The following is a 27,999-nucleotide window of genomic DNA, read 5'->3' as shown; positions in this document are numbered from 1 at the left end:
GTGACACTCAGCAATCCGCTGGTGGGTTTTGAGTCTTCACTTTATTACTATGTCACCAGAAGTCACCACCTTCACTTGGTTCACCACAAATGGATGGATGTCATAAAGGAGGGTGCCAAGGGGCCACTGGATTCACTCTTGAGACTTAACCAGGTGGTGGGGGAGTCTAGAGTTGGGGCCCAGGATGGGGACCGCCATTCACTGCACACACACACACACACACACACAGATATATTTGTGGAGCCTTATATTATACATCTTATATATAGAAAATATATATATATTTATACTATACACAGGCAGTAATGCTGCGGGAAGGGCCGGGGCACCCAGACAAGGGCTGTGGGCACCAGGGGATGGGGAGTATCACATCAAGGGGCAGCGCTGGGAGATGGATGGACAAGTCCATCCTCCCACAAACTCTTAGGAGAGGTGTTCCCCCTTTGTGCTCCTTAAGAGAATCAAAGGGGTCTTGGGCCAAGGTTGGGGGCCCCTGAAGGGTAATATGGGGGCTCTTGGTTACATGGGGGAAGCCTGGGACCCCCAAGAGTCTTTGAAGGTCAAGAATCACCAGGGAAGTTTGGAGTGGGGAACAGAAGCCGGTACTCTGGGAATTAGTCCCTCAACTATTACACCCCTAGGTGGACCAGAAGCCGCACCGAGGCAGATGGCCTGTGACTGTGCAGGATCAGTGTCAACTCTGAGGCAGAAGACCTGGATCCCGAAACTCTAGCTCTGTGCTTGACATTGGACAAGTCACTGTCTTCCTGGCCCAACTCTCCACATCTAAGCATCCTTGCAGCTCTAAACTTATGTGGAACCCAGTTTTCCTTGGTCCTTTCTTGCGCTTGATGGAAGGAGGGAGCCCAAACTCAGCAAGGTCAGGCTGCAAGGGTGCCCTTCTCCAAGGAAGGGCTTGGAAGCAAAGGGGAGGCAGAAGAGGGCAGCAGGAAGGGAAAAAGGGATACCGCTGGCCTGTGAGCACAGGCTCTAAGCTTGAGGCCCCCAGGAGGTTATCCTCAGCCAACAGGGGCAAGGCTTCCCCACCAGCCACCCCGCAGGGGAGTCAGGAGCCCCGGGTCACAATCATATCCTGCCCTCCAAATCTCTCATCCACTGTTTCTCGCCTTCCCTACCGCACAGCTTGACAGTAGGACCAATCCTGTCTGGGCTGCACCCAGGACGAGTGGAGGATGCTGAGATGATTCAGCACCCCCTACTCCTGGCAGGGGTCTTGTAAACTTCCCATTCTGGGGTGGCAGGGAGAGACTGTAATAAACACCCAGGGGTTGGGTGAAGCTTAAATGGTACCCTGCCCTCTAGCCCAGCATCATCAGCAGCTGGTCAGCACCCAGGGAGAACAGATGGGCAGCATCCTTAGGTCTCCACTGCCCATCAGCAAGGGAGGCTTTTGGTGGGGAGTGGGCGAGGGAGTGGGCTTTTCACAGCATCCTGCGTTGGCACAGAACTTCTCTCTGCCAGAAAAACCCATGCCCACCCATACCTTCATCTGCTTCACAAACCTCTGGGCTGGTACAGGTTCCACTGCTCAGCCTGGCAGATACTATGATCCCATCCTGTCCCTACTTGGGCCACCCAAGGGAGAGAACCATAGATACAGCCCCTTCCCCAGACATGGAAAACCAAAGTCAGCAACAAGCAGCTGTCACTCGGCTGTCTGGGGTCCTCTCCTGTCACTGCTGTCCCTTGGGAGGACGTGACCAGACCCAATCCATGCTTCACTAACTCACTCACAGGCTCTGAGCCTTTCTCCCCTTCTGTTAAGTGGGGACAATGATGCTACTTCTCTGCCTGGGAAATCCCCCCTCCTGCCCTGGTTTCCAGGCTAACTCCTGCCCATCCGCAGGGCCGCTCCTCAGGGCCCTCAGCCCGTCATGCACTCGAATAGCACTTCACCCTGTAATGGACCCTGGGTACAGATATTGGTTTAATGCTCATATCTGACATCTGCTCCTTGGGGCAGGGACCCTACCCTCACACTATCCCTGGCACAGATGTCTCATAACTGCTGAACCAAAAGGCAGGTGAGTGAGTATTACCTGCCTCTTCGGGTTCTTGTGGGGGCTGGTGGTGGGAACGTCCACAACCCCGTTGCCCTGCTCCCTGAGGACTGGCTGGTGGATGCTGGGCCCCAGGTCTCCCACACCTCTCTCCCCTCTTCAAGGCCTCCTCATCCCTTAAGACTCAGTGAAGAGCGCAGGTTGTGCCAGAGTCCCTCCCTGCCCTCTACAACCCTCCCTGTGCCCTTGGGGACACCTGCCCTTCTCCCCTTCAGCCTGTGGCCTCCCTGAGCCTTTCATATGTACCAAGGGCTCTCACCATTCACCCTGGGGACACTTTGTCCCATGGCAGCAGCTTGCAGGCTGGCCTTGCTGGGTCTAGAGCCCCTGTCCTCCCACAGAGAGACCAGACCCTTGGCAGGCCGTCTGGAAGGCCAGAAGAGGGACCCTCCATGTCCTTGACTATCCCTGGCTGAGCCCGGATGAGGGGAAGATGACACAGTGTCCCAGATCAGCTCTGTTTCCTGGGAGGTCACAAGGGCAGGGAATGGGGCACCTGCTGGGTGCCTGGGGCCAAGAAGCCCAGGTAGCAAGCCCAGCTCTGCCACTCACTCACTGTGACCTTGGGCCGGTCGCTCCCCGTTCTGGGCCTCCTTGTCCATCCAGCCCCAGGCAGGGATTTAGCAAGCCCCTTCTAGAGGCAGGGACAGCAGTCAGTCCTTCAGGAGACCATGAAGGGGTGCTGGAGATCCCGATGGGATAAGCACAGCACAGAGCAGGACAGGGGACCGAGGGAGTGAGGCGAGCCCTCTCGGCTCTCCTGCCCTGGGAGGAGGCCGGAGAGGGGTCATGAGATGTGGGGAGAGGGGCCTGGAGGCAGAGCTGTCCCGCTAGGGGGAACAGTCAGGGCAGAATAGGCCCCTGGCTTGCAGCAGAATCAGGGTGTCTCACGGGCTGAGGTCCCCAAGGCCTCCTAGAGTGACAGTAGCACTGAGCAGTGGAGCCCCTGGCTCAGGGATAGGGGGAGGCAGGGAGGACAGGGGACAGCAGGTGCTCTGAAGTCGGGCAGCCTGGCCTTGGTTGCACCTCCATCACTGGCTGCCTGAGTGACACTGGGCTTCTTGACTTCTCCACGCTTCAGTTTCCTCAACCATAACATGGAGACGGCCCAAACACTCCAAGCAGGGGGACTGTGTCAATCCTAGTGGGTGACAGCCCCCAGTCACACACCATAGCCAAACATTCCCGGCCGACCTTTCCCTCTGGTACCCGCAGGGCCCCCTCTACATCTCTTCCCCCTTTCCGGGAACCATTTGTCTTTCGCCACTCTGCCCAGAACAGGCCTGACACACAGTAGGTGCTCAATGATTGCTCGAAGACACAAAGAATGAATGCAAACCCCCCAGGGGCCTGCTGGACACAACTTACTGGGATATCGCCCCAACACCTACTGCCCCATCCCACCCGAGCTGCCCTGGACCTCAGTGAAACCACCTGGAGGCACTAAGCAGGGCAGCCTGGGAGGGAGCAGAGGGTCGGGTGTGGAGGGAGAGGGCAGGGGGCAGCTGGGGTAGGGCAGGGGCAGCCGGTCACTGCGGCTCAGTAGCCCTGCGACTGGTAGCCTTGGGGCTCAGTGTCGAAGGTGTTGGCCGGCTGCTGGTAGGTGCCGCCCATGCCGGTGGGGTCTGGCCCGGCGCTGGGCTCCACGTAGGGGGCGTAAGGCATGCTGGAGTCCTGGCTGGGGTCCATGTAGTCCTGGGAGAAGAGGGCCGAGTCGGCGCCAATCTGGTATCGCTGGAAGGCCAGCACAGCCTGGCCCGCCTGGGGATGGGGGTTGGCGAGGACAAGGACAGGCGGGAGGGGATGGTTAGGGGAGAGACAGACAAGAGCACTGGGTTAGTGGAGGTTAGTTCACAGGACACATGCAGTAGAGGGTTAAATATCCTCAAAGCACCCAGGATAAAACCAAGCTTGACTTGGGGGAATGAAGGCTGTCCTGGCAGCCAGCCCAGAACTACATTGTCTAGCCAGAAATAACTTCAGAAATCACCTGCTCCATGTCCCCTAATCCCAGAGGTCACTCTGAGCCACCAGAAATTCTAGAGTTTCCACTGTGGATGTTAAAATGGCCCGAAGGCCACAGCATCCTTCTCAAACTGTGTTTTCAGGGTGTTATGCAGAAAGGGAAAAAAAGCTTCCTGGTGGGACAGAGAACTGTTGGTATCTCCTAAAAGCTATTCTGTCTCTCTTGCACCTAGGCATAGCCATATGACTAAGTTCTGGCCAAAGGGTCTCCCTCAAGTTCTTTGTCCCACCCTTTGACCTGATGCCGCGAATGCAGATGTGATAGCTGGTGCTCTAGTTGCAATCATGGACCATGAGGTCCATGAGCCAATTGTAGGGATGGAAGAGGTCTGGGCCACTAAAGACTTCTGGAGCCCCTATGCCAGCCCTGGGCTGTCTTCCCAGACTTGGACTTTGTTTAAACCACTGTTATTTGTAATTTTTGCATTTGCTGCTGAACCTAATTCTAACTGAATACTTGGTCAAACAAGATTGGGAAACTGAGTTAAAGAGAAAGAAACAAGTTTCAGGACCATAGGATTTGTCAGAGCCTTGACTGTTTAATGTATGCTGGGAGAATCTATGGCAAGCAACACTTGCCAACCCTATCTGACCACTGAAGCCCTTCTTTCATAGGACCCAGCTGAGAAGGACTTGTCTACAGCACACATGCATAGGTAGAAAATTCTTTTTCAGTAAAAGCAATTACATTGTTATTAAGGACAATGACACTGACCACACCAAACTAGGAAAGAAATTAAATTTGTCATTAAAAGAAACTGTTTATAGGTTCACTTGAGAGCCTTCTCCAGAGATCTTCCCAACCCAGGTTATCTGCTTATGATGGAAAACGGCTAATGTTCTACATACTCCCATTTGGGGCCTGGGAAGACTGAGGCCTAGAAAAGGGAGGCTTCATGGCAGGGTTAGTACCAGAACCCAGATCTGGGACACAGGGCTCTGCCCCTTCCCAGACCAGGGCCCTTCCCACTTCCTTCCTTTTGATCAGTATCTAAGTCAACCAGGAAGCCAAAAGGGCCAGCAGATGAGAGGCAGGGGGTGAAGTGTGCTTGGCATTCTATTCCAGAAAGTTCCAGAAGCCCAGTGACTATGCATTAGCTTTTAATTTATGTCACTGGAAAAGGTCAGAGGGGAAGCCCTCCCTGGAAAGTGGCTGTTTAAAACAAAGTGCCAGGGGTCTAGGAAAGGCAGGTCAGGCCTCAAAGAGACGGGCTGAGAAAATCAGGAGTGGTCCTCTTGTATTTTCCACTATGTTAGGATGAGGTCCTGGCTGCGAGGGGCTCAGATGCAGGAGCCTGGAGAAGCAGGAGGTGGAAAGCCCCCCTGGGGTGGGGGCCACATCTTCAGCACCCTTGAGCCATCAGCTAGTCCACAAGAGCACACAGGGAATGAATGAATGAGTCCCTGAGAGGAATTTCTGCAGACCTGGTCCTCCCGCAGCTCCCTGGCTTCGCTATTCAGGCCGGTGTCCTGCATGGAGGCAAAGGCCTGGAGCAGATGACCTTGGACCCTTCCAGGGAGGGGCCTGTGGCTACCAGCACCCAGTGCTATCTCTGTGGTCACTCCTCTGTCCCTATTTCGTCAAGGCTTTCCTTGGCCATCGTGTTCAAGGAGCCACAGACAGGAGCTATGCAAGGGGGTAGGTCCCTGCTGGACTGAGGTGCAGAGGGGAGGCTGGGAGCTCTGCTCAGAGCCCAGGGACCTGGCGGTCCACCTGGCCCTGCTTCTTTAGAGCAGGTGTACTCTCTGCAGCATCTCCACCGTGCAGTACTTTGCTCTGGGGATCAGTCTGTGCTCCATCACCTCCTCAACTCCTGCAGAGAGTGGAGGGATAGGTGGATTCCTGCCCAGGCAGCTGAGGGCCCCAAAAGGCAACCTGTGTAGAATTGGAGGCCAAAGTCCTTTGGAAGAACAGGGACTCACCACACGGGAATCACTCGCAAAGTAGAGATTATGGAGGTATCCCTGACTCCTTGGAGAGAATGAATGAACGAATGAACAAAAGAGCCTACATTTATTGAGCATCTCTGTGCCAAGCCCTGTGCCAACCTTTGTTTCACCTGCACAACAGCCTTGAGAAGTTGGTCTATTATCACTCCTCAGCTGAGGGAAGTAGACTGAGGCTCAGAGAGGTGCAGGGGTCTGCCCAGGGTCACACAGCACATGGGAACAGAGCCAGATCAGGAGCCCCCTGATGTCCTTGGCCAGGCCCCCTTTGGCAGCCAGCCTCCACAGGGACTGTAAAATCGGCCTTCATGTCACAGCCATGGGACAGGCTCCCACACTGTGCCCACAGCTCAGCACCCTGGCAGCCCATGTGTGGAGCCACCTCTAACCCTCCAACAGCCTGCAGCAGTCCATCTGGGGGTGATTTCATTTTGCCTTCCCCTCTCCAGCCTGTGGGCTCCTGAGGCCAGGGACCACATCTGATTCATCACTAGGCACAAAACAGTTGCTCAATAAATGTTTACTGAGTGAACGGACACATGAAGAAGAAACAAAAGAGGCAATGAGTGAGTATGTGGTGAGTCTTAACCGGCTTCTCAAGCCAGTCTTCCACTGCCCTGCACACCCTGGCATCCCGGCCAGTCCAGGCGGTAGGACGCCCCCCAGCCTTGCCACCGGGCATGATTAGGGCTCCCTGCCTCTGGAAGCCAGGCCGGCCTATGGCTGTGCCGAGGTGGGAAACAGCGTGCTGTATTCCTCCTGGAAGGTAAGGTCCTTGAATCTCCGCACGGCCAAGGCTGCAGTCAGGCTCTGCCAGGAGAGAGCAGGGGTGAGGCCAGTGGGGAAGAACAGGGAAAGGCAGAGGGGCCAGCAGGAAGCTGGCTTCCGTGGGCTGGTGAGCACCTGTCAGTCGGGCTTCCAGACTCGCCCCTGGGAGTCCTGGTGTCCAATCGCCCACCCCTTCTCTGTTAGCCCTACCCCCAAGAGAAAATGGATATCCAGGGATCCACAAAAAGAGAAAGAAGTCTCCCCAGGACAGGCTGGGAGTGGTTGGGGCAAGGAAGCCTGGCTGCAGCACAGCTTCACAGGAGGGGCCAGGGCTGGCTGCCTGCATACAGCTCCAGGGCCTCCTCCTTGCCGAAGGCTGGGCCAGGACAGCTGGAAGGCCTGGAAGGGAGGGGGCTGCGGGAGGGGAAGGGATAACCCTTGGGATGGAGGCACAGAGCATATGTGACCCCAGATATCTTCAGGAGGGAGATGAGAAGAAATAAACTGAGAGGACCTGAAACCAGAGGGAAAGAGGGGCCAGCCTTGCTGCTACACTGATGGGGGTTCAAGACCACCGGGTCCAGGCCCGCAAGAGTGACCTCTGGCCAGTGGGGCTCAGAGACAAATTTTTTTTGACCCAAACAATGTATATTTTTAAACGTGAATAAATCACTAACACAGAGATGAGATTTCACATAGAAATTCAGAATTCTGGCTTTTCTGGGAAAACAGGAAGACTTGGGCTCTGTGGGTCCTCATTCCTGCTTCAGAACAGGGGCCGAGCAGAGGATGCCCTTTTAGGATGGCGGGCACACGCCACCTACTCCACTCACACCTTCTCACACCCTGCCTGCTCCCTGGGCACCTGTGTTTATGACACCCCCCCACCCCAAGTCCAACCTCCCCGTTTTACAGATGGGAAGATAGAGGCCCAGAAAATTAGAGGCAGCCCCAAGATGTGACCCATCCTGACTCTCGGGTGAGGCTTCTTTCCAGCCTTGAGCCTCAAAGCCTAGGCCTCAGCTTTCTCATCTGTAAGAGGGGGCAGTAAATACCTACCACCTGACTACTGGAGTGGTTGGGAGGGGGGTCTGTTACCACAGGCAGGGTGCTCTGCACCACGACCAGGGTCTGCCAACACCACGGGACTATCCTCGCTGGCAGGAGCAGCCCTGCTGTGAGCATCGAGGAGGGAAGCAGAACAGGGTGGGTAGGTACTCACCCACGTGAAGATGGAGAAAAAGGAGAAGGCAATGGCGGCCCGGGCAGCGTCCGTCCCTTCGTTCAGCGGGTTGTCCTTGGGCTTGGAGACCTGCCACTGGTTGGCCAGGTAGCAGAAGCCCACGAACCAGAGGAAGGCCCAGAAGGCTGGGTGTCCGCAGGGTCAGGCAGAACAGGCCACGAGAGTGGGGAGGAAACAGGAAAACCAAGGAACAGAGGGAGGTTCAAGACAGCGTCTCCCACGCTCCCCCACCCCCAAAGGCGGGGCAGAGTGGGGAGCACAGGGAGGGTGCAGGCGAGAACAGAGGCGGGTCACACGCAGAGCGGGAGAGAGAGCACAGAAAGGAGCCAGCCAGGCCAGGAGCAGATCCAGGAGGGCCCGGGCGGTGAGAGGGAGGGAGGCAGGGAGAGACAGAGAACAGTCAGTCAGCCCAGGCCGGTGTTTCTCTAACCTCAGTCAAACACAGGTTTCCCAGCTAAATCCCTGACGGACCCATGGTCCACCCGAGGCCCGCAGCTCCCTGGGAGAAATGTCCGCCTGGCCCCCCACCCGACGGCAGCCTCCCAGAGAACTGGGCAGGGGAGTATGAGGGGACACTGGGGCCAGGGTGGTGGCTCAACTCTGGGTCTGAGTCTCGACCTCTAATGTGTTTACAGCCTCACAAAGCCCCGAGATTGGTAAGGGGCCCTTTGAAAGCCGAGGTCCGGGGAGTTTAGTAGTGGGAGCCTTGTGGTGACAAGATATTCTCTGGGTGGCCGGGGTCTACCCAGAGAAGCCCGGAGCTGCTCAGGACAAAAATGTGTGTGTGACCACAGGGTGGTGCCTAGAACCCAGTCCCTTCCAGAGGCAATGCTAAGGAACCCTGGGGCTCCATGGAACAGTTTGAGAATCATTCATGTCACTCTCATTCCTTCAGGTCTAAGGGACCCCAGGCCTCAATGCCTGCAGGTAACTGGGCTCATCCTGAGAATCCTGGGCGTGGAGGTTGGGCGAGGTCCCAGCCAGAGACCTGAGACCACAGCCCTAGGCCAGTGACACCAAACCGGAGATCCTCCCATCAGTTTCTCAGAACGCAGAGGGACAGAGGTCAGGGTACCACTGCCAAAGCCCGTTTCTGAAGGGCAAGGGCAGCAGTTCAAGGTAGCTCCCAGCTCCAAGTTCTGACTCTCCCAGGGCATCTACTGTGCGCCAGGGCCATCAACCTGTTTAGCCCTCATAGGGCTCCACCAGGGAGGGGCCAGAAGAGGCCACTCTGCTCCCCTTCTCGCTGAGCTGTGGGCTGTTCTGGGGTCTTGGGCCCAGCCTGGTCTCACCCTTCCTTGCTGCCAGGCTTGTCACCCCAAGTCTGTCCCTTCATCCGCCTGCACCCCAGTTTCCTCATCTGGAAAATGGGGAGAAGGGTGGCAGGTGCCTCACAGGTGCACGTGAGGATAAGCGGGACCATGGTTGGGACTGCCCCCCTGCGGACTCTGTTGTGCTGGGGGACCCTGCCGGGGCTGGGGCTCACCCGACACGCCAATGTCGGACAGGACGGCCTTCTTGCGGTCCTTCACACTGCTGATCTGCGGGAAGTACACGTCCAGGGCCAGGTAGAGCAGGCAGGTGAGGAAGGCGAGCACGCCCACGGTCACCCCGTAGCCGCAGGCGTTGGAGTTGCGGTTGTAGATGCAGAATTCCTCGCTCTCTGAGGAGCTGTTGAGGTAGCCCTCGTTCACGATGGAGCCGAACACCACGATGGAGAACACCTGCCGGGGAGGTGGGGGGGCGGGGGCAGGAATGAGACCTGGGCAGGCCCCATCCCATACCAGCCCGGGGGGAGGGGGAGGCTACCAAGCCCCTTGGCCTGCTGCCTGCCCCTCTGTAAGCCCCTTCACCCCAAAAAGCCACATGGCCAGAGTTAAGCAGGCATTTCAGAGGGGAGGCCCAGAGAGGGAGGGGAACTCACTTGGGGTCACACAGCACAGGCGGGTTAATTACTTCCTTCTTCAGCTGCAGGCACTGAGGACCCTCCCACTGCAGGTGTGGCCCCAATCCCCTTCTAGTCTGCTGAAGGTCTGAGAGGTCTTCCTGGGCCCTGACACCAAGGTTCCTCTCGGAAAGGACCTGGCCTCCCAGAACAAGCGGTTTCCCGCCCTCTGGGAACCTGCCAAGCCCCCACGCCCCAGGCTGATTTCTCCAGATGCTGGCACGTGTCCAGCCCCATCTTATGATCCCCTCCCCTGTGCGGAGCCACAGGCTGCTCTGGGATCTCAAGCCCTGTCCTTGGTCCCATCCTTCCCTGTTGCCCAGGCCCTGACAACTGGAAAGAGTGATGAGTGAAAAAATACACCGGCCACAACAATACACAACCAAGTGGCAGGGCTGGCTTCAAACCCAGGGACTTGACTCTCAAGTTCACGCTTTTTCCTCCTGCCTCTCGCCTCCCCTGAAACTGAGGATGAGAAGGCCCAGACCCAACAGACACACACACAAACAAGAAGACGGACCCCCGGGTGTGGCCTGCAGGAGCCTGAGGTGCAGGCTGCAAGGGATTTTTACTGTCCGTTTTCCACTTCACTTTGCTTTCTAATTTTTCCACAATAAGAAGCTATAATTTCAGTGTGCGCTAGACACAGTTTTGTCCTTAGCTAAGACCCAAGATGAGCAGTGACTCCAGGGCAGGTGTGGGAAAAAATACGAGAAGCATCATTTTAAAAATCTTATCTTTTTAAGATGTCCACCCTTTCCATGGGCTTTAGAATGTACTGGACATATCAGTGTAGTAATAATCTATATAAAACAAATCTACATCTTTAAATTGAAGTATAGGGGATGTATAATATTATATGTTACAGATGTATAACATAGTGCTTTACAATTTTTAAAGGTTATACTCCATTTACCGTTATAACATATTGGCTATATTCCTCTTGTTGTACCATATATCCCTGTAGCTTTATTTTATACATAATAGCTTGTACCTCTTAAACCCCCACCCTTACATGTTGCTGCAAATGGCAAAAAGTCATTCTTTTTTACAGCTGAGTCCACTGTACATTGCTAGACTACTGCTGGGTCAGATGGTAGTTCTATTTTTAGTTTTTTGAGAAGGCTCCATACTGTTTTCCACAGTGGCTGCAATAATTTACATTCCCGCCAACAGTGTACAAGGGTTTCCTTTTCTCCACATCCTCGTCAACATTTGTTCTTTGTGTTCTTTTTGATGACGGCCATTCTGACAGGTGTGAGGTGGTATCTCGCTGTGGTATTGATTTGCATTTCCCTGATCTGCGATGTTGAGCACCTTTTCATGTGCCTGTTGGCCATCTGCGTCTACTCTTCAGAAAATGTCTATTCAGTTCTTCCGCCCATTTTTTAATCAGATTGTTTATTTTTTGATGCTGAGGTGTGTGAGCTGTTTACATATGTTGGATATTAACCCCTTATCGGTCATAGCATTTGCAAATATTTTTTCCCAAATCCCAGAAGATTGTCTTTTCATTTTGTTGATGGTTTCTTTCGCTGTGCAAAGCTTTTAGGTTTAATTAGGTCTCATTTGCTTAGTTTTGCTTTTAGTTCCTTTGCTTTAGGAGACAGATTCAAAAAAATTATTGCTACAATTTAAGTCAAAGTGTCCTGCCTATGTTTTCCTCTAGGAGTTTTATGGTTTCTGGTCTTACATTTAGGTCTTTAATCCATTTGGGGTTTATTTTTCTATACACTATTACAGAATGTTTGGTTTCATTCTGTTATATGTAGCTGTCCAGCTTTCCCAGCACCACTTATTGAAGAGACTCTTTTTTCTCCATTGTATATTCTTGCCTCCTTGGTTGTAGATTAATTGACCATAAGTGCATGGGTTTCAAATCAACATTTAATGGGAGGGTTGATTCAAAAATTTCTCCTGAAGGAGTGCATGATCAAAAGTTTGGAGACCACTGGTTCGTGACACTGTGTGTTAAGAAGGATTCTGACCGAAGTGTCTGTTAGCCGATGGAGAAGTAAGTTGTGACATATCCATACAATGGAATATTATTCAGCCATAAACAGGAACAGAGTTCTGATACCTGCTGCAGCTGGATGAACATTAAAATAGGTGAAGAAAGAATTGAAAGAGGCCAGACACAATGGTTACTATTATAGTTTCTTTTGTGTATTATACCTGTAACAGGCAAAATAGAGACAGAAGACTAGAGGTTACCAGGGGCTGGGGAAGGGGAGACTGGGGAGTGATTACTCAATGGGTATGGGGTGTACTGATGGGGCGATGAACATGCTCTGAAACTAAACAGGTGGCAGTTGCATAATACTGTGAATGCACTAAATGCCACTGAACTGTATACTTAAAAATAGCCTATTGTGGGTAATGTGAATTTTTCTGCAATTAAAAAAAAAGAAAAAGAAAAAGAAAGGTTTGGGATTCTGTGTCCTGGTTCAGCCACAGGCACCAAAGAAGGCAATTGTGGTCTGTGAGCCACACATCGCCAGTCCTGCTTTGGAATGTCCACATCACTGCCACCTGCAGACCCACACAGGCCTCCTGGCTCACGATTCTACACGGTCACAGGCTCGGAATCTTCACAGTTACCCCACAAAGCAGCAAAGGCCATTTGTTCTGCCCCCCATTAACAGAGTAGGAAAACTGAGGCTCAGAAAGAGAAGGTGACATTGTTGTCAGTAGTACAGGCTGAACTTGAACCCAGGGACCCTGGGCTACTGACACAGTCCAGCCAACAAGGCAGGTGCCACCGGGAGATGAAGGCTGGCTCTGATAGCCGGCTGCCTGGGCCGTGCACTGCACAACTCCAGGAACTACCACTCACACAGCCCCTGAGACCTGTACACCAAAACAAGTCCAAGGCTCCTACCAGAAAACTGCCAGGTTGGGAATCCCAGCACTGATGTCACCAGATGTCACTGATCCAGCAAAATGGAAAAGCCTCCTTTTTTTAAATTTTATTTCTTAATTGAAGTATAATTGATTTACATTGTTAGTTTCAGGTGTACAACGAAGTGATTCACTTTTACATATATATATGTGTGTATATATATATATATATATTCTTTTTCAGATTGTTTTCCATTATAGGTTATTACAAGATATTGAATATAGTTCCCTGTGCTATACACTAGGTCCCTGTTGCTTATCTACTTTATATATAGTAAAAAGTCTCTTGATTAGAGAGACTTCATACACTGAAGAGTCACACAGACCTGCTGGATTCAAATCCTAGGCCTGCTGCTCATGCTGTGTGGCCTCTGGCAAATGACTTAACCGCTCTGAGCCTTAGACTGGTCCTCTGTAAAAATTAACCTTCCCTCCAGGGCTGATGGGAGAATTTACATGCAAGCATCCTGGAGCAGAGCAGGGTACAGTCAGGGCTTAGTAAGAGTTAACTCCCTTCTCCAGGGGCCCTAGAAAAGAACGCAGAGCACCAGGAAGGCCCTCTGGAATAGCACTTCCTACCAGACTCGCTCCCTGGGGGCTGGAAGGGACACTGCAGCTGCACTGCTGCTGGAGGTGGGAACAAGGGTGGACCCCTTCCAAAAGCTGGCTGCAGGGAAGTGGGCAGGGCAGCAGGCGGCGGAAGTCTGGGCTTTGGGGACAGCAGAGGAGGAACCATTAAGAAGGCCCTCTTGGGAGAGAGAAGCAGGGAGTCTTCAGAGACACCAAGAGGAAAGTGCTGGAGGGAATGTGTCCCCAACAGGGGAAGGAGCAGGATCAAAACACCCTCCGAAGGGCCTGGTGGGGCCCACAGGCAGAGTGGAAGGAGGAGGCTTCCAGCTGCTGCCTGTTCTTCAGCCCCCGAAATCCTCACACTCCTCTCCACCCCACAGGCCCCGCAGACACGGGCCTTGGTCATCAGCACAGGTCAAAGGCTTCTTGGCACCTGGCACTGTGCTGGGAGGGGGCATCAAGGGGTAAACAGGTTCATGGAGACCCTGCTGTCCGGGAGCTGACCATCTGGATGGACAGGAATGAGGGGGCAAGAGTCTGGGTCAGATAACCTGGGCCTGCTGAATCCTAGCTTGGCCACTTGTCTAGTGGCGTGATCTTGGGCAAGTGACTTGACCTCTCTGAGCCTCAGTTTCCTTGTCTGTAAAGCGGGGCAACAACTGCAGCTAAATCACTGATGTTTCGTGAGGCATGAATGAGGTCACGCGTGTAAGGAACAGTATATGATGTGCAGTAAGCATCCAAAAAATGCCAGACTGACACTAAACAAGTGGATACGTCATTAAGACAGTGACCCTCGGTGGCAAATGCTGGGGGGGAGGCAGCAATGGTCAGGGAAGGGAGCCCCAAGGAGTGATTTTTGAGCTGAGCCAAGGAGCCAGCCCTACAAAGATCAGGGAAGCTTGTTTCAGGCGGAGGAACAGAAGGGGCAAAGGCTGAAGGTGAGGGAAGGAGCTAGGATGGAGCAGTGACCAGGGAGCTGGGGCTAGAGAGGCACGTGGGATAAGAAGGGGAAGATGAGGGGACAGGACGGGGACAAGGCCTGGTGGGCCATGGGGACACTAGATTAAATGCAGTGAGATGTCACAGGGGTGACGAGATCTGGCTCTGTGGATCACAGTCCCCACCCTGAAGCATGAAGGTCACCTAAGTGGATCCCCACCGCCTTCTGGATACAGTCCAAGCTTCCAGGGCTGGCGGAGAAGGCCCTCTAAGTAGCTGCCACGCCCACCTCTCCTGGGCCCCCACTCCCTCCATTTCCCACCAGCCACCTCATACCCTAGTCCTTGCCACTGTTTTCTTTCTGGAAGACTGTTTCTACCGCACCACAGGTCCTGGGCTATAACTAACTTTTCTGTTAACGTCTGCAGGGGCGGAAGAGCTGCCAGGTGGCCCTGCTGCTCGGCATGTGCCATCCAGGTTGCTGACAGCTCTGCACCCACAGGGCCCCCTGCATCCGGGGCCTGGGAGGCCTCGTCTTAGAGGCAGAGAACTGGGGCCTGTCATCAGTTGTTCATTCATTCGACAGTATTTCTGAGCACTTAGGATGTGCCGGGCCCTGTGTGAGAGGCTGAGGCGGCAAGGTCCCTGTTCTCACCAGGGAGACAAACGGCTGAGAAACGTGCATGTAAGCCCTGACAAGTGCCCTGAGGAAACACAAAGCAGGGCAGGAGGAGACAGGCTGGGTGAACGGGAGGCTCTGAGGGAGTGACCTCTGAGCAGAAGCCCGACTGCAGTGAGGCAGAGCCATACAACTACCTGGGAGAGGCGGGCCACGGAGGAGGAACCACAAGTGCAAAGGCCCTGGGGCATGAATAAGCTTGATGGGGAGACAGCTGAGGCCAGTGTGGCTGGAGCAGAGTGAGCAAGGTGAGGTCACTGAGGTAGGCAAGGACTGGCCCTAGGGACTTGAAGGGAAGGCTGAGTTTGGGAGTCACTTCAAGTTTAAGAGCAGGTGAGTGACTTGATCTGACTTAGGCTTGACAAGGCTGCGGGGCAAAGGTGAAAGCAGGAAGACCAGCAGGGGCTACACAGCATCCAGGTGAGGGACGAGGGGCTAGGCTGGCGCGGGCAGCGGGATGGTGCAAATTGGCAGGTGCTGAATGTTATTTTGGAGGTAAAGCCATGGCCTGCTGCAGGGACGGGGAGGGAGAGTGAGAACGGGTCAGGAAGCAGAGGTGCCCATGCCAGGTCCCTTGCAGGCCGCCGGGCTGGGCCAGGTGGGGGAGCCTCCCTTGGATCAGGATGCTAGTTTACAGATGGAGAAACTGAGGCCCGGGAAGGGAAGAAGCCAAGGACACACCACCAGACTCCGCACACTCCCTCCCGGTCCCCTAAGCCCTGAGTTAACACCTCCATTTAGCTGCCATCTCCGCACCTTGAGTGGGAGGGGGCCCCCAAGAGCGGGCCCAGGCCTCAGGTTTCTGCTCCACAGTCTGAGGCAGGAGGAAGCGGGACTCCCTCGAGACCCACGATGTGGCTGAAATACATGCTCTTAGCTCCACGAGTCTGTGTCCTTATTCTCATTTTACCCGCATCCGTCCGGGGACCTGCCCAGGTCACGCAGCTGGTTAGGGGTGAATGGAGGCTCAAACCCGAGTCTCTCTGAATCCAAGGCCAGTGCTCTGGGCTGGGCGGCCTCCGGAGAGGCTTGCCAAGGCCAGGTCTGCAGGGACAGCAAGGGGCACAGGAGCAGCTGCCGGAGAACCGGAAATTAAACCGGAATGAAACCCTACGCTGGCCACAGCAGCAGAGGCATGGGAGATCTGCTGCAGGGACAGGAGGCAGGTCTGCGGAGGCAGGACCAGCAGCCCGGAAACAGGAGAGGATGCAGGGTGGCCTTGCGGGAGGACCTAGAAGGGCAGCTGGTCACTGGCAGGCACAGGAAAAATCACCTCTTCCCCTCACATTAAAGAAAAAAAAAGGACCAAGGTAAATGGGCCAAGACTATTTTTTTTCACCATCTTTATAATCCAATGCTGAGTCTTTTGAAAAACGGGTTCCAGGTGGCACTTGGAGCAGAGCTATGTCAAACCAGAAAAACAAATCAGAAGGAATCTCAGAATCTTGGGCGACTGCATTCAGAGATGCGGGGAAACTGACGGAGACCCCAGAACTGCCAGACCCTCCCTGGTCTCTCACCTCTCCCTCCCCTACTCCCAGAGAGCAGGTAATGACAAGGCCACAGGCTGTTTGATCATTTTGCCCCTGCTGTTCCTACACCCCAGAATGCTCTTTGCCACCTTTTCCATCTTTCAAATAGGAACGAACTCCTTCTCATCCTTCAAAACCCAGCTAGAAGGCAGAGATTCCAGTCGCCTTCTGGGCCACCCTCCTTCCCAGTCACTCTCCCTGACCCTGACCCTGCACACACTCCTGCTTGAGACTCATTTACGGGACTGTCTGTCCCCTGAGACCCTGAGTCCGTAGCCCACAGCCTCCACAGGGGCCCTGCATCATTTGGGAGTGCCTGACAAAACCCACCTCATTTAATCCTCATCAAAACCTCTAAGGAAAAAAGAAACCGAAAAACACCCCCATAAGCAGGTTTATTCAGCCCATTTCACAGAGAAGAAAATTGAGGCTCACTGAGGCCCATAGCAGGCCGACCCGCAGCAGGTAAGTATGGGGCCTCCTGCCCAGGTCCACCCCTCTCCACCCCATGCCAGGATGTGAGCCAAACCTCCACCTTCAGCTGCCTCCCCATGAAGAAGAGAATTCTAGATCCCCAGCTCAGGATCCGCATGAGACCCAGGAGCAACCCCTGGTGTCCCAAGCCATGTCACCACCCCATAGCACAGGAAGGGCCTGGCTCACTTTACTCCTCATCCGCATACAGAGCTGGCCAGGCTGTGCCTGGGCCACTGCAGGGCATCAGGCTGACCCGGGCTCCAGGCCCAGCGCAGAGGTGGGCGGTGGAGAGGTCACTGCTATTTACAGGAACTTCCCAGAGGCCTGGATTTAAACATCCTTAGGCACGTGCTGAGTCTTCCCCCAGGTAAGCTGTAGAGAGATGAAGTCGGGAGCCCATGCCCTCCAGTCCTGTCGGCAACGAATGGCACCTCTCACTCTGTACAGGGACATCTGTTCCCAAGCCCAGTGGCTGGGAGGAACTCCTGGCCCCCGCCTCACACTGCAGGCAGCCAGATGACCTGCTCTCTGGCTCTCCACTTCATGGTCTCCGTTGCTGCCCACTTCCAGGCTGCAATGTTGTTGCCTGACCCCGGACAGTCTCCTCTCTGCCTCCTCCAAGGCAGCTCCAGATGCCGCCAGGAGGTGCCCACCACCCTCAACTCTCAGCAGTCCCTGCTGGGGCTGAGAGTAAAGTCCAGCCCCTAAGCCGTATGAGGTCCCCCTACATGGGCCGCTGGTCTCACCTCTGGCCTCTCCCAGCCCCTAGTGACCTCCAGTCCCTCATCCATCTGCACACTGGCTCCCACTCAGCTGCTCAGACTCCAGAATGGGCTCATCCTTGAACCCCATCCAACCTGGCAGTTGGGCCTATTTCTTCACCCTCCCCCAAACAATTCTCAATTTATTCCATACCCTCGATGCTGGTCCAGGCCACCATCACCTCTTAGGCAAGGACAGCAGTTTCCCAAGCTGTGTGCCCACTCCCACTCCTGCACTGTCTACTTTACAGCAGCTGGAAAGGTCTCTTTAAACCTGTCAGATCATTTCAAACTCCTGCTCCATCCCACCCACTCACAACCCCATCGTGAAATCCCCCTCCCCACTGGAACCTGCAAGGTTCCTGCCTTCCTCTCAGATGCCTTTCCTGCCACTCTCCTGTCATTCCCTCTCAAGCTCATTCCTGCCTCAGGACCTTTGCACTGGCTGTTCCCTCTGCCTGGGATGCCTAGAGTTCCCCAGAACTTGCAGGCTGGTTCCTGTTGGTTCCTTCTCAACATCCAAATCTCAATGCAAGCCACCTCCTCAGAGAAGCCCTCCACCTGAATCCCAGATGTACAATATTCTCCACTATCTCAATTAATTTTCTTGATAATATCATTATATACTTTTTCCTTATTTACTATTTCAGTTCTTGGGTGCATGTCTCCCCTAGAGACCCAGAAGGAGGGTCAGGAAAGGTTTCAAGGAGAGTGAACAGCAAGCCTGATAGCTGGGCAGAGGCACAGGCAGCACAGGAGTTGGGAGAAAGCATATTCTCTCCTCAGCATCCTTGGCTTGGGTCTCTGCTTGCATACCTAAGATCACAGGGAGCCCACTTCCTAAAAAGGGGCTGCAAAGTCCTTTCCTTTACCGCGAGTTGAACCTGCCTTCCTGCTGGTGTCCTCGTGACTTCCCCAGTCTGCCTCTTGGGCTCCGGGAAAGGGTAGACAAAGAAAGGGGCTGCTGTGTGTTTAAGGGATGAGTCAGGCTGCAAGGGCCCCCCTTCACAGGAACGGGGCCCTGCCTCTCGCAGGTCATGTGAGGAAGACGGCCAAAGTCAGCGCAGGGGCGCGTGACGGGCATCCGGTGGGCACTCAGCTTCCTCCAGAGCCTCGTGCAGAGCCGCAGGGCTAGGGTGGGGCAGGTGGGGCTCCAGGACCCTTCTCTCCTCCCTGGCCCAGGCGCCACGCTCTGCTGCCTTGGAAGTGACCTGCTGGGGATTAGGCTGTAATCTTCCTGCAAGCTGTCCCCGGGTGTTCTCGGCGGTGGGGGTGGGGAGTGGGCTCTGCCGGGCCAGCCTGTCCCCGAGGTACTGAGCCTTGGCCCGCTGATCTGAAGGCTTCCTCATCTTCTCCCTCCGTGGCTGAGTAGCCGCAAGGGGGTGGAAGCCTCGACAGAAAGGGGGAAACAGATCCAGAGACCAGCTGCTTGACCTGCCCAGGGCTCATGCTCTGGACAGAAGTATCCAGATGCCCCACCCCACAACCTTCCATATCCCAGGTCCTGCCACCTCTGATCTTTCTGAGGTGGAAGGAGGTGGGGGAGAGGGGGGAAAGGCAATACCACTCTGGAAAAGGGTTGTGAACACCAACCAAGTACTGGCTGAGCCCTTCCCCAAAGGACCTCATTTATGTACCAGTGAGCCCTGGAGGAAGGCACTGCTGTCCCCATTTCACAGATGGGGAAACTGAAGCTCTGTGAGGTCCCTCAGCTGGTAAGAATGGCAAGGTTAACCAACCTCACCCCAATGCCAGCCTCTGCCCTGCCAGCCCCTACATGCCTGCCATTGTCCACTCTTTCTATCCCTCTGAGGAAATTCCTGGTCTTCGGAGAGATAATCCGGTCCCAGGCTCTGCCTCACCTTCTGGAGGAGACACAGAGGGGGAGAGCTCCCCACTTCTAGAGTTCTTACGAGCCTTCATGAAGAGCACAAGGAAAGCGGGGAGGAGAAAGCAAGCTTGGGGGGAATCCTGGAAGGTTTCAAGGGGGAGGTGATATTTGAGTTGGACCTTGAAGACTAGATGGTAGGTGGAAGGGGGAGGGCAGAGCAGTGCAGTTCCCAGCCTCATTCACACACATGTGGAGCCCTTACGAGATGCCAGGCGCCGTCTAGCACTGGGGTTATGACAGTGACCTAACAGATGTGGTCCCTGCCCCCCAGAGCTTACAGCCTACAGGGGCAGCAGCCTCTCCTCACCGCTCTGCTGCGCCTCTTGGCCTTGGCCTTTATCCGTGCCATTCTTCCTGCCCAGAATGTCCCCCCTCTCCACCTGGCTGGCCCCATCCCTCTCATCTCAACTCTACTGTCTCGAGCCCAAGTGAGTGTTTCCTCACTCTGGGTCTTGTGCTCCGTATGTAAGAGGTTTCTCCACCACATGTCCCTCCACTAGACTGGGAGTTCTCGTGAAAACCAGGCACGCTAAAGAGAAGACAACAGGACGTCCGTGCCCTGAGGCTGTCGGAACCAAAGGGAGGATGTATAAACCCCTCACTGCGCCAGAGGCGGCTGGGAGAGCCATTAGTAACAATGGGCCACAGGATCTGGCAACGTGAAGGTCACGGGTGATCTTGACAAGATGGAGAAGTGAGGGAGAGAGCCTGAGCGGGGTGCATGTGAGAGAAAACTGGAGGAGAGACACCAGAGACGGTGACAACAGACAAATCTGAAGGACCAGAGGAATGGGCCAGGGGATGGAAATAACACACATTTGTAAGCTGATGGGAAAGAACCAGAGTGGAGGAAGGAGAAGAGAGTGGAGGGAGGGAGGGAATCAGAGTCCATAAACAGGTGGCTGGGATCTAGTGGACCCTGCAAGGCTGGCCTGGGCCACCAGATCAGGCGAGAGCCTAGGAGACGGGCAGGTGTGAGGAGGCCAAGGGTGGATGCAAGCCGAGCTTCACCAGGTGAGTGCAGCGACACAGGAGGGCTAGAGCTGGGAGCAGGTAGCTGAGGCCACCAGGGAGCCCAAGCTGGAGAAGGGGACGGGGAGGATGGGGTGACGGCTGGTGCATAGCTTGAGGGTCAATGGCTCAGAGGCCCCAAGCCAAGGACCACTGGAATCGGGGTAGGCGAGTGAGAGAGCTGGAAAGACAGGGAGAGGGGGAGAGGCGGACACCTGAGTTCACACAGCTCCTGGGAACAACGGCCAGGGCCAGGCTACACCCGCCGAGAGTGGCTCAGGTGGGGAGGACAAGACTGTAGGAGGAAGGAGGCCAAAGAAGGGAGAGGCCAGAGTATGAGAAGGATCATGGAAGCAGGAACTACAGTGACCAGGAACACAGACAGGGTGATGCTGGAGAGGGCAGGTGCCAAGTCTAGGCATCTTCCAGGAACAGGGGAAGTGACCTGGGGCTGGCCCACAATGAGGGAAGTGGCAGGTCCAGTGCTGGCCTGAGATTCAAAGCTCACGGAGAATGGTCTGGAAGCCGCTTCAGGAGCCAGATGGACCCTGCCCATCTCCAGACCTGGCAGAGGGAAGGTATGAGGCAAAGAAAGGCGTCACTAATAAGGCTGCTGGGGAAGGGCAGTCCTGGGGGGAGGCCAGGTTACAGTGCAATTTACAGAAGGCGTCAGGGATGTTCAGAGGAGGCTGAAGATTTGGGGAACAGACCATGTCCTCTTGACCCCTGGACCCTGAGTTATTTGAGGAGCCCTAGCTTATTGGGGTTCCTGAATGATTGCTTTCTAAATGGTCTGAGCCTGACAGTCTGGGGCTGTCCCAGCCAAAGGGCTGCCCCTTCCCCGCAGTTCCCCTCCTCCCATACCATCTTCCCCAGAAGAAGGGAGCTGAGCGAAATTCCCTCTTGGACCGGAAGGCTCCCCCAGAAACACAGGGGCACCAGCCGCCCTGCCAGCTCCAGGTGACACTGTTCTGCTCATATAGTAATGGACCCAGGGCCCAGGGCCGCCCGGCTGCAGGCCCGCATAAAGCATTGGGGGTTGGTTCTTGACTTCACTTCTTGAAACACTGACTAGTCCCAAAGTTCCCAACCTACAATTATCTAGGAGCAAGAGTAGGGTTCTTTGAGGGTGGAAAGGCTAGGAACCACCAGCCCAATCTGATGTCTTTTCCTATTTGACAGATGGGGAAACTGAGGCCCAGAAAGCACTGACATCTTCTCAAGTCACGCCACCAGTTAGGGACAGAGGGGGTGCAGAATGTGGCCTCAGGCCTCTGGGCCCCAGGCACTTCCCCATGCTCTGCCTCTCCTCCCACTGGACAGCTGGTTCTTCCGGTGTAGGTGCCAAATGCGGCTCCCTTGCCAGCCCTGCCATCTGCTCTCTTCCTTTCCTCCCTCCTCCTCCTGGTTTTTCCTCCTCTCCACCCTCCCTCCCCCAGCCTTTGTTCTTTCTTCCCAGGTTCAGGCCTGCCTAACAGCCTTACACAAGTGGCCACGTGGGACTCCCCATGTGGCTGGGAACTCCCTGAAGCAGGAAGCAGAGGCTGCGTCCTGGAAGTCAGGTGCGGGCTGCAATGCCAGCAACTCCAGTTAACCTCTCTGGGCCTCAACATCTCACCTGAAGTTGGGGGTAACAAAACCTACTGGACAGGGATGTCACACACCTGCAAGAGAGGATTGGATGGCAAGCCCTTTAAATGTCTAGTTTCACAAACCAAGTCTGCTCCAAACCTAGCACTCCAGTCTCCTGTTACAGATGAGGCTTGGAGAGGCTAGGATTTTCCAAGGTCCCTCTCTGGTGGCCCTGCTCTTGATGCCAAACCCAAGGTTCCTCAAGTTCCCACACTGCCCCAGAACCTGAAGAAATGCCCAAGACACGTGCAGAAACCTATCAGCCAACAACTACTGAAGACCTCTCTGCACTGACCCCATTCTAGACCTGAGAGAGATGGACCAGCCAACCCAACAGTCAGCCACAGGCAGGCGAAGAGGCGAGGAAGATTCCAAGATGATGAATGCCAAAGGAACACTGGATTTACCTCCATGGACCCAGATCCCTGAGTGACAGGGCCTTGCTCAGTGATGGGAGAGGTCAGGCTGGATGAGACCACATGTTTCCTGCTGGGCCCTCTGCCCCCAGGGCCTTCTCCAAGCCACACCTCCACACAGTAGCCAAAGAGAGCTTCTGAAACACGCCTCTTCTCTGCTTAAAAGCCCTTTCTGAGGCTCCCCATTGCCCTCAGATGAAGCCAGCTTGTGAAACTGTCATCCAAGGCCTACCCTGGGCTGCTCACCTGCTTGCCCCTTCAGCCTCTTGACTTGTCATTCTCATTCACAAACCCGGGCCCCCAAGAGCTCACCATCATTTCTAAGACCCACTCAGACCTCATGGCCCCAGATATTTATTTACACATGCTGTTTCTCCCACCTGAAGTGCTCCCCAACACTTCTTTATCAGAACCAGCTTAGGAGTCACCTCCCTCTGGAAGCCCTCCACATCCCCTGAGAGAGGTAGCCACTGCATTTCCTTCCTGTAGCATCCTGGATGGTGCTTATGGACTCAATTCTGTTCTCACCGGACTGAGAGTATCTCCGGTGGGACACATAGGCTGGCACGGACTTGATGTTTGTGGAAGGAATGAATGCACAGCGCAGTTGGCCAGAGGCTGTCTTCACTCTGGACCCCTTTTATCCACAGCTCCTGCGGGCTCCAGAATTTCTATGCTGGACAGCTAGGGTGTGGCAATCTGGTTGGGAGCCAACCCAAGGGGTCTCATCTTGAAGCTGCTGCCTTAGCAAACTCAGCTTTCATACTCAGTGTTTGCTTGGGGTGACTGAGGGGCTCTGATAAAAATGAGGGTGTAAAACTGCCCCTTCAAGCTGCCCCTTGGTGCCACTTCAACTCAGACCGGGAAGCTACGGGGAGAACACTGAATGTGGACACGGACAGAGTTGAAACTGCAGCTCTGACAGTCCAGAGCCCAGTCTCTGTTTCGAGCCAGTAGACAAGTCACTTCCAGCATGCACCTTACTTCTGTCATGGGGGCGATGACACCTACCCTACTTACAGAATCCTTAGTGTTACAGCCAAAGCCCTTAAGAGATCAACCCTGAAAACAGCAAAATTTCAAATGTTTTATTGTTTTATTTGTCCAAAACAGAGGATTAATTAGAGAAAAAAAAACCCTCTCATCTATCAGCTCCAATATTCTTTCCCAATAAATAATTTCAAAACTCTAAAAGTAAGGATATAAATTCCCAATAGAAGGTGGTCCTTTACAGGAAGTCAGCTAGCTCCCTGCCAGAACTCCATTTTCCCACCTGGCTCCAGACAAAGAAAAGGGTCACTAACAGGCTGCAGTCACAGAGCAAGAGGGCACCTCTGACCCAGCCCAGCCTCCTTGTTCTAGTGGGAGACCGGAGGCACAGGGGTGGCCACAGCTGGTGCCTGGGGGAGCCAGGAGTGGTGTGGCAAGTCTCCTGGCCCCCAGCCAGCACAGACCACCTCCCTGCCAACCCAGGTCAGAGGAGGTAGCTCTGAGCTTGCCCTGGACACTGTCCCAGCTCAGCCATCCCCTCCTCACCCAGGGCAGGAAGGGTCCAAGTTGCGGTCTGCCAGAGGGCTCACCAGCTCCCTCCCTACCTGAACCCACAGGTTCAATTCCTCAATTCCTACTGTGAGTAATCACGCTCCCAGGTGTATGTGTGTGTGTTGGGGTGGGGTGCAGGGCCCAGGGCGCATAAGGGCAGAGAGGAGCTGAGAAAGCCTCAGTCAAGAGATAAGGGGGTCCTGCCAGGCCTGGGGGTTCAGGTTCTAGGGAGGGTCCAGGCTTGGTGACACCCTAAAGCTTATATGGTTTGGGGGCCCACTTTCAAATAAACTAGTAACAGAAAAAGATCTTTTTTTTTTTTTTACAAATTTTACAAAATCATAAGCCCATATGCACACATTGCTAGGGCCCCTCCAGGGCTGCAGATGGGATCTGGGGAGCACAGAGGGAGTCCTCAATGGAGTGACCAACCATCTTGACTGTCTGGGACAGAGGGGCTCCCACGATATGGGACTTTCAGTGCTAAAGCCAGGAAAGTTCTAGCAAACGAGGGCAAATCGGTCCCAGATGCCCAGGCTCCATTAGCTCGAAGGTGAAGCTTCATGCCTGCCAGACCCTGTGGTGAGTGAAGGAGTGCAAGGGCGAAGGGCAGGTGGCTACGTGCGTCCACTGCATGCCCCCGATGCGTTAAACTGTCTCAGCGCACCACCTGCCTTTGAGAAAGCCTGGAAGGAGGCAGCAGCCCTCCCTAAGCGGTGGGGTCACACATGCTTTTTTTCTTTTTTCTTTTTTTTTTTTTTTTGCAGTAAGATACACATAACACAGAATTTACCATCTTAACCATTTTTAAGTGTACAGCTCAGAGATATTAAACATACATATTGTGCTACCATCACAGATGATATCTGTTTTGCTATAATTGGCAGGTATTCACTTCTATGATCAGAAAAAAACCTATGTATTTTTTAAGTGTCGATCAGCCTGTATCAGATGCCTTTGCTCACACAAAGGTAGTGAGCAGGACTAGGACACTCTGGGGGCCTTTGGGAGGGGTTTGGGCACTGGATAGGGGTTGGCCCAGATGACCTTCACCCCTTCCAGTCCTGAAATCCCAGGATTCTGAACTCTTCCTCACCCAGAGTAAGCACTGTGCCTTGGAAACAAGAATAGTTTGGTTCAAGTCCTCCATCTGCCTCTTACATGCTGAGTAACCTTGGGTCTCTCTGAGCCTCAGTTTCCTCAGGTGTGACACAGGTATGACACAGGTATGACACAGGTGTGACACAGGCTATTGGGGGTACCAGCTGGGTAATGGTGAGAGCAGCCCTACATACAGTGATGCTCAGTTACCTTTACTCCCCTCTGCCTGGAATGTTCTCCCTGCACCTTGATGCGCACATATGTAAACCCTCTTCTTCCTTCCAGGCCCAATTTGACATCACCTTCTCCATGAAGCTTCTCTGATTCCTTTCCTGGCTCTCACGGCCTCTGCCCCAGGGTACCTGGCTCACTCCCCAGCAGGACTGTGGGCTCCCTGAGCACTGAGGGCTGTGTCTGAGTCATGCTGCCTTCCCTCTGGGCCTAGCCGACTCTAAAGCTTTGCTAAATGAAGCCATCAAAGGTAGAAGTGACCCAAGCAGACAAAACGCCCACACCCCCTCACAAAGCCAGTGACTTCACCCTCCCAGGGCAGTGGCCCAGGGGCCAGTAAAGGGAAATAGTGCACAGAGCCCGCCCATCTGATCAGGCAGGTATTCCCCAGAGCTCTACCTTCACCAAGGATCTGCCAGGGTCTCTCGGGGAGCTGGAGATGACACAGAGGAATGAACTCAGCACCATAAACCCTGCCAGATGTACCCAAGGTGTCAGGCCCTGTGCCAGCACTGGGGACCCAAAGACTAAAGAACAGGACTTCCCTGCGCTCAAAGAGCTCCCCAGCTGGTGGACACTTGAGAAGAAAAGGGGTTTAAACGTGGCCACACTTCCTTTAGCACCAGAAGGAAGTTTTAACGTTTTTAGACGAAGGAAAGGTAGCTCCCTTTCTGTCTGGAAGGCCGGAGATAGACACTCAAGCTCTCCCACACATCACATTTTAATCTGGAGCGAGGGAGCTTGAGCTCCCCATGGCCACAGCTAGCTTTAGATGTAGCCCCTTGGGGTAGCTGACAGTGTCCCTGCCCTGTGTCCCCAATCCAGGTCCTTCTGATCTGGGCCCACAGGAATGGGCCTCAGGCCTGTAGAGGCAAGACCCTCTAGTGAGGGCGTGTGTGCAATGGCCAGCAACCCTAGGGGGCCTGAGGCATCCCTCCCCAGACAGCAGCAGGCCTCCATCCCCTGAGGTGCTTGCCCAGGCCATGTGAACCCCTCCCTGTGTGCTGACTGTCTCTGCCATCCTCCTCTCCCCGACTCTCCAGGTTTGAACAGGGACCCCACTCAGCCCTCTGCACTCGGGGATTTTTGCCCTCATCAGGCTGAACGGGCCTCTCTGCTCTTCCCTGTGGGCAGGAGACCTTTCTCTCACCGCTGTCCCCGCCCCACCCCCCAGGCATCCAGGTGTTGGCACAGATTCTGGAAATACCAGACCCCAGGGAGGTCTCAAGGAGGCTCCTCCCACCTCTCTACAAATCGGGAAACTGAGGCAGGCGAGCGGAGGCGACCCTGCCCACCTCGCAATTTAACTCCTGGTTTCCTGTGAACACTTCTCGAGTGGTTTCCAGCCCAAGGTCACGCTGCAGAGATGCAGCTCCCGGGTAGAAGCCAGGTATCCGGCTCCCGATGCATCGCTCCACTAGGTCCGGGCTAAGCCACAAAAACCTGCTTTCCTGCCCTTTCCTCCTCGAACGTCCACAGCAAGCGCGCGTGCACCTCAGCAAGATGATCCACCCCCCCCAAAAAAGGCCACCTGAAACCAGGATTCCGTCCCCACGGGCGCGGGTCCGCCCAGGCGGCCACGCGCAACCCGAGCCGCGAGGTGCCTGATCGCGGCCTGGAGGTCACCGCGACGAGGGGAGCGCAAGACAGGGACGCCAGGAAGCCAGGGCTTGGGGCGCAGGAGCGGGAGCCCCCAGTAGCGGGAGCCCCTGGCGAGCGCCGGGACCCCCGCCCGGGACCCAGGAAGGAAAGAGAGGCAGGCGCCAGTTCCCGGGCCAGACGGCTCCCCGCCGGTGGCCGCGCCCCTGCCCCGCACTCGGTGGCGTTGGGGTCCGTCCTGGCGTGTCACCCTTGTCCGCGCCCCCACCCCACCCCACCCCCAGCCTGGCCAGGCCACCCAGCTGTCCTTACCCAGGACACGACGCGCAGGATGGTGTGTGGCTGCCGGATCAGGGTGTAGGGGTCGAAGGCGCCCCCGGCTTTGCCCGCTCCGTACGCACCCCCTTCCATCGTGGCTGCACCCGCGCGGTGCCCCCCGCTCGGCGCGCGCCGCCGGCCCGTGCGCGTGCGCGGCCCCCCCACCCCCGTCTCCGGCTCGCGCGACTGACGCCGCCGAGGGCTCCCGCGAGGGGGCGTCGTGCGCGCCGGGCGGGCGCGGCGCGGGCGGGAGGGAGCAGGGGAGGGCTGAGCGCGCACGCGATTGCTGGGGCGCGGGTGCTGCGACCCGGGCGGAGGGCGCGCTTGTCGCTAGCTTGGTGACATCTTTGCTAAGTTGGTGGGAGGGGGGAAGGGGAGGCAAGGTGG

General features: G+C 55.2%; 1 protein-coding gene across 3 annotated transcripts; it reads right to left on the bottom strand.

Annotated features, from left to right (window-relative positions):
• Positions 1-14: 14 nt before the first annotated feature.
• On the bottom strand, positions 15-27,824 carry SYNGR1 (synaptogyrin 1). Of its 3 annotated transcripts, none has more exons than XM_072973553.1 (4): positions 27,607-27,824; positions 9,551-9,788; positions 8,044-8,189; positions 15-3,842 (listed from the first exon to the last, which is right to left on the bottom strand). In XM_072973553.1, exons 1-4 carry the CDS (start codon positions 27,703-27,705, stop codon positions 3,621-3,623), a joined length of 705 nt encoding a protein of 234 aa, XP_072829654.1. In that variant the 5' UTR covers positions 27,706-27,824; the 3' UTR covers positions 15-3,620. The 3 variants fall into 3 exon arrangements, with proteins under 3 accessions (XP_072829654.1, XP_072829655.1, XP_072829656.1); XM_072973554.1 differs by having other exon boundaries at positions 15-3,776; positions 27,607-27,823; XM_072973555.1 differs by lacking the exon at positions 15-3,842 and adding an exon at positions 6,559-6,863 and having other exon boundaries at positions 27,607-27,819.
• Positions 27,825-27,999: the final 175 nt, after the last annotated feature.

Source organism: Vicugna pacos, chromosome 12, assembly GCF_048564905.1.
Source record: "Vicugna pacos chromosome 12, VicPac4, whole genome shotgun sequence".
Taxonomy (NCBI): Eukaryota; Metazoa; Chordata; class Mammalia; order Artiodactyla; family Camelidae; genus Vicugna; species Vicugna pacos.
The sequence above is the reverse complement of the archived record's forward strand: the minus strand, read 5'-3'. Positions and strand labels throughout refer to the sequence as shown.

Bases quoted from the DNA above. Each gene is read 5' to 3' on its own strand.
- SYNGR1 (XM_072973553.1), bottom strand. From the start codon at position 27,705: ATGGAAGGGGGTGCGTACGGAGCGGGCAAAGCCGGGGGCGCCTTCGAC. The intron at 9,789-27,606 runs GTAAGGACAGCT...CCTCCCCGGCAG, and splicing joins TCCTGCGCGTCGTGTCCTGG to GTGTTCTCCATCGTGGTGTT. The intron at 3,843-8,043 runs GTGAGTACCTAC...CCCCATCCCCAG, and splicing joins TTTTCTCCATCTTCACGTGG to GCGGGCCAGGCTGTGCTGGC.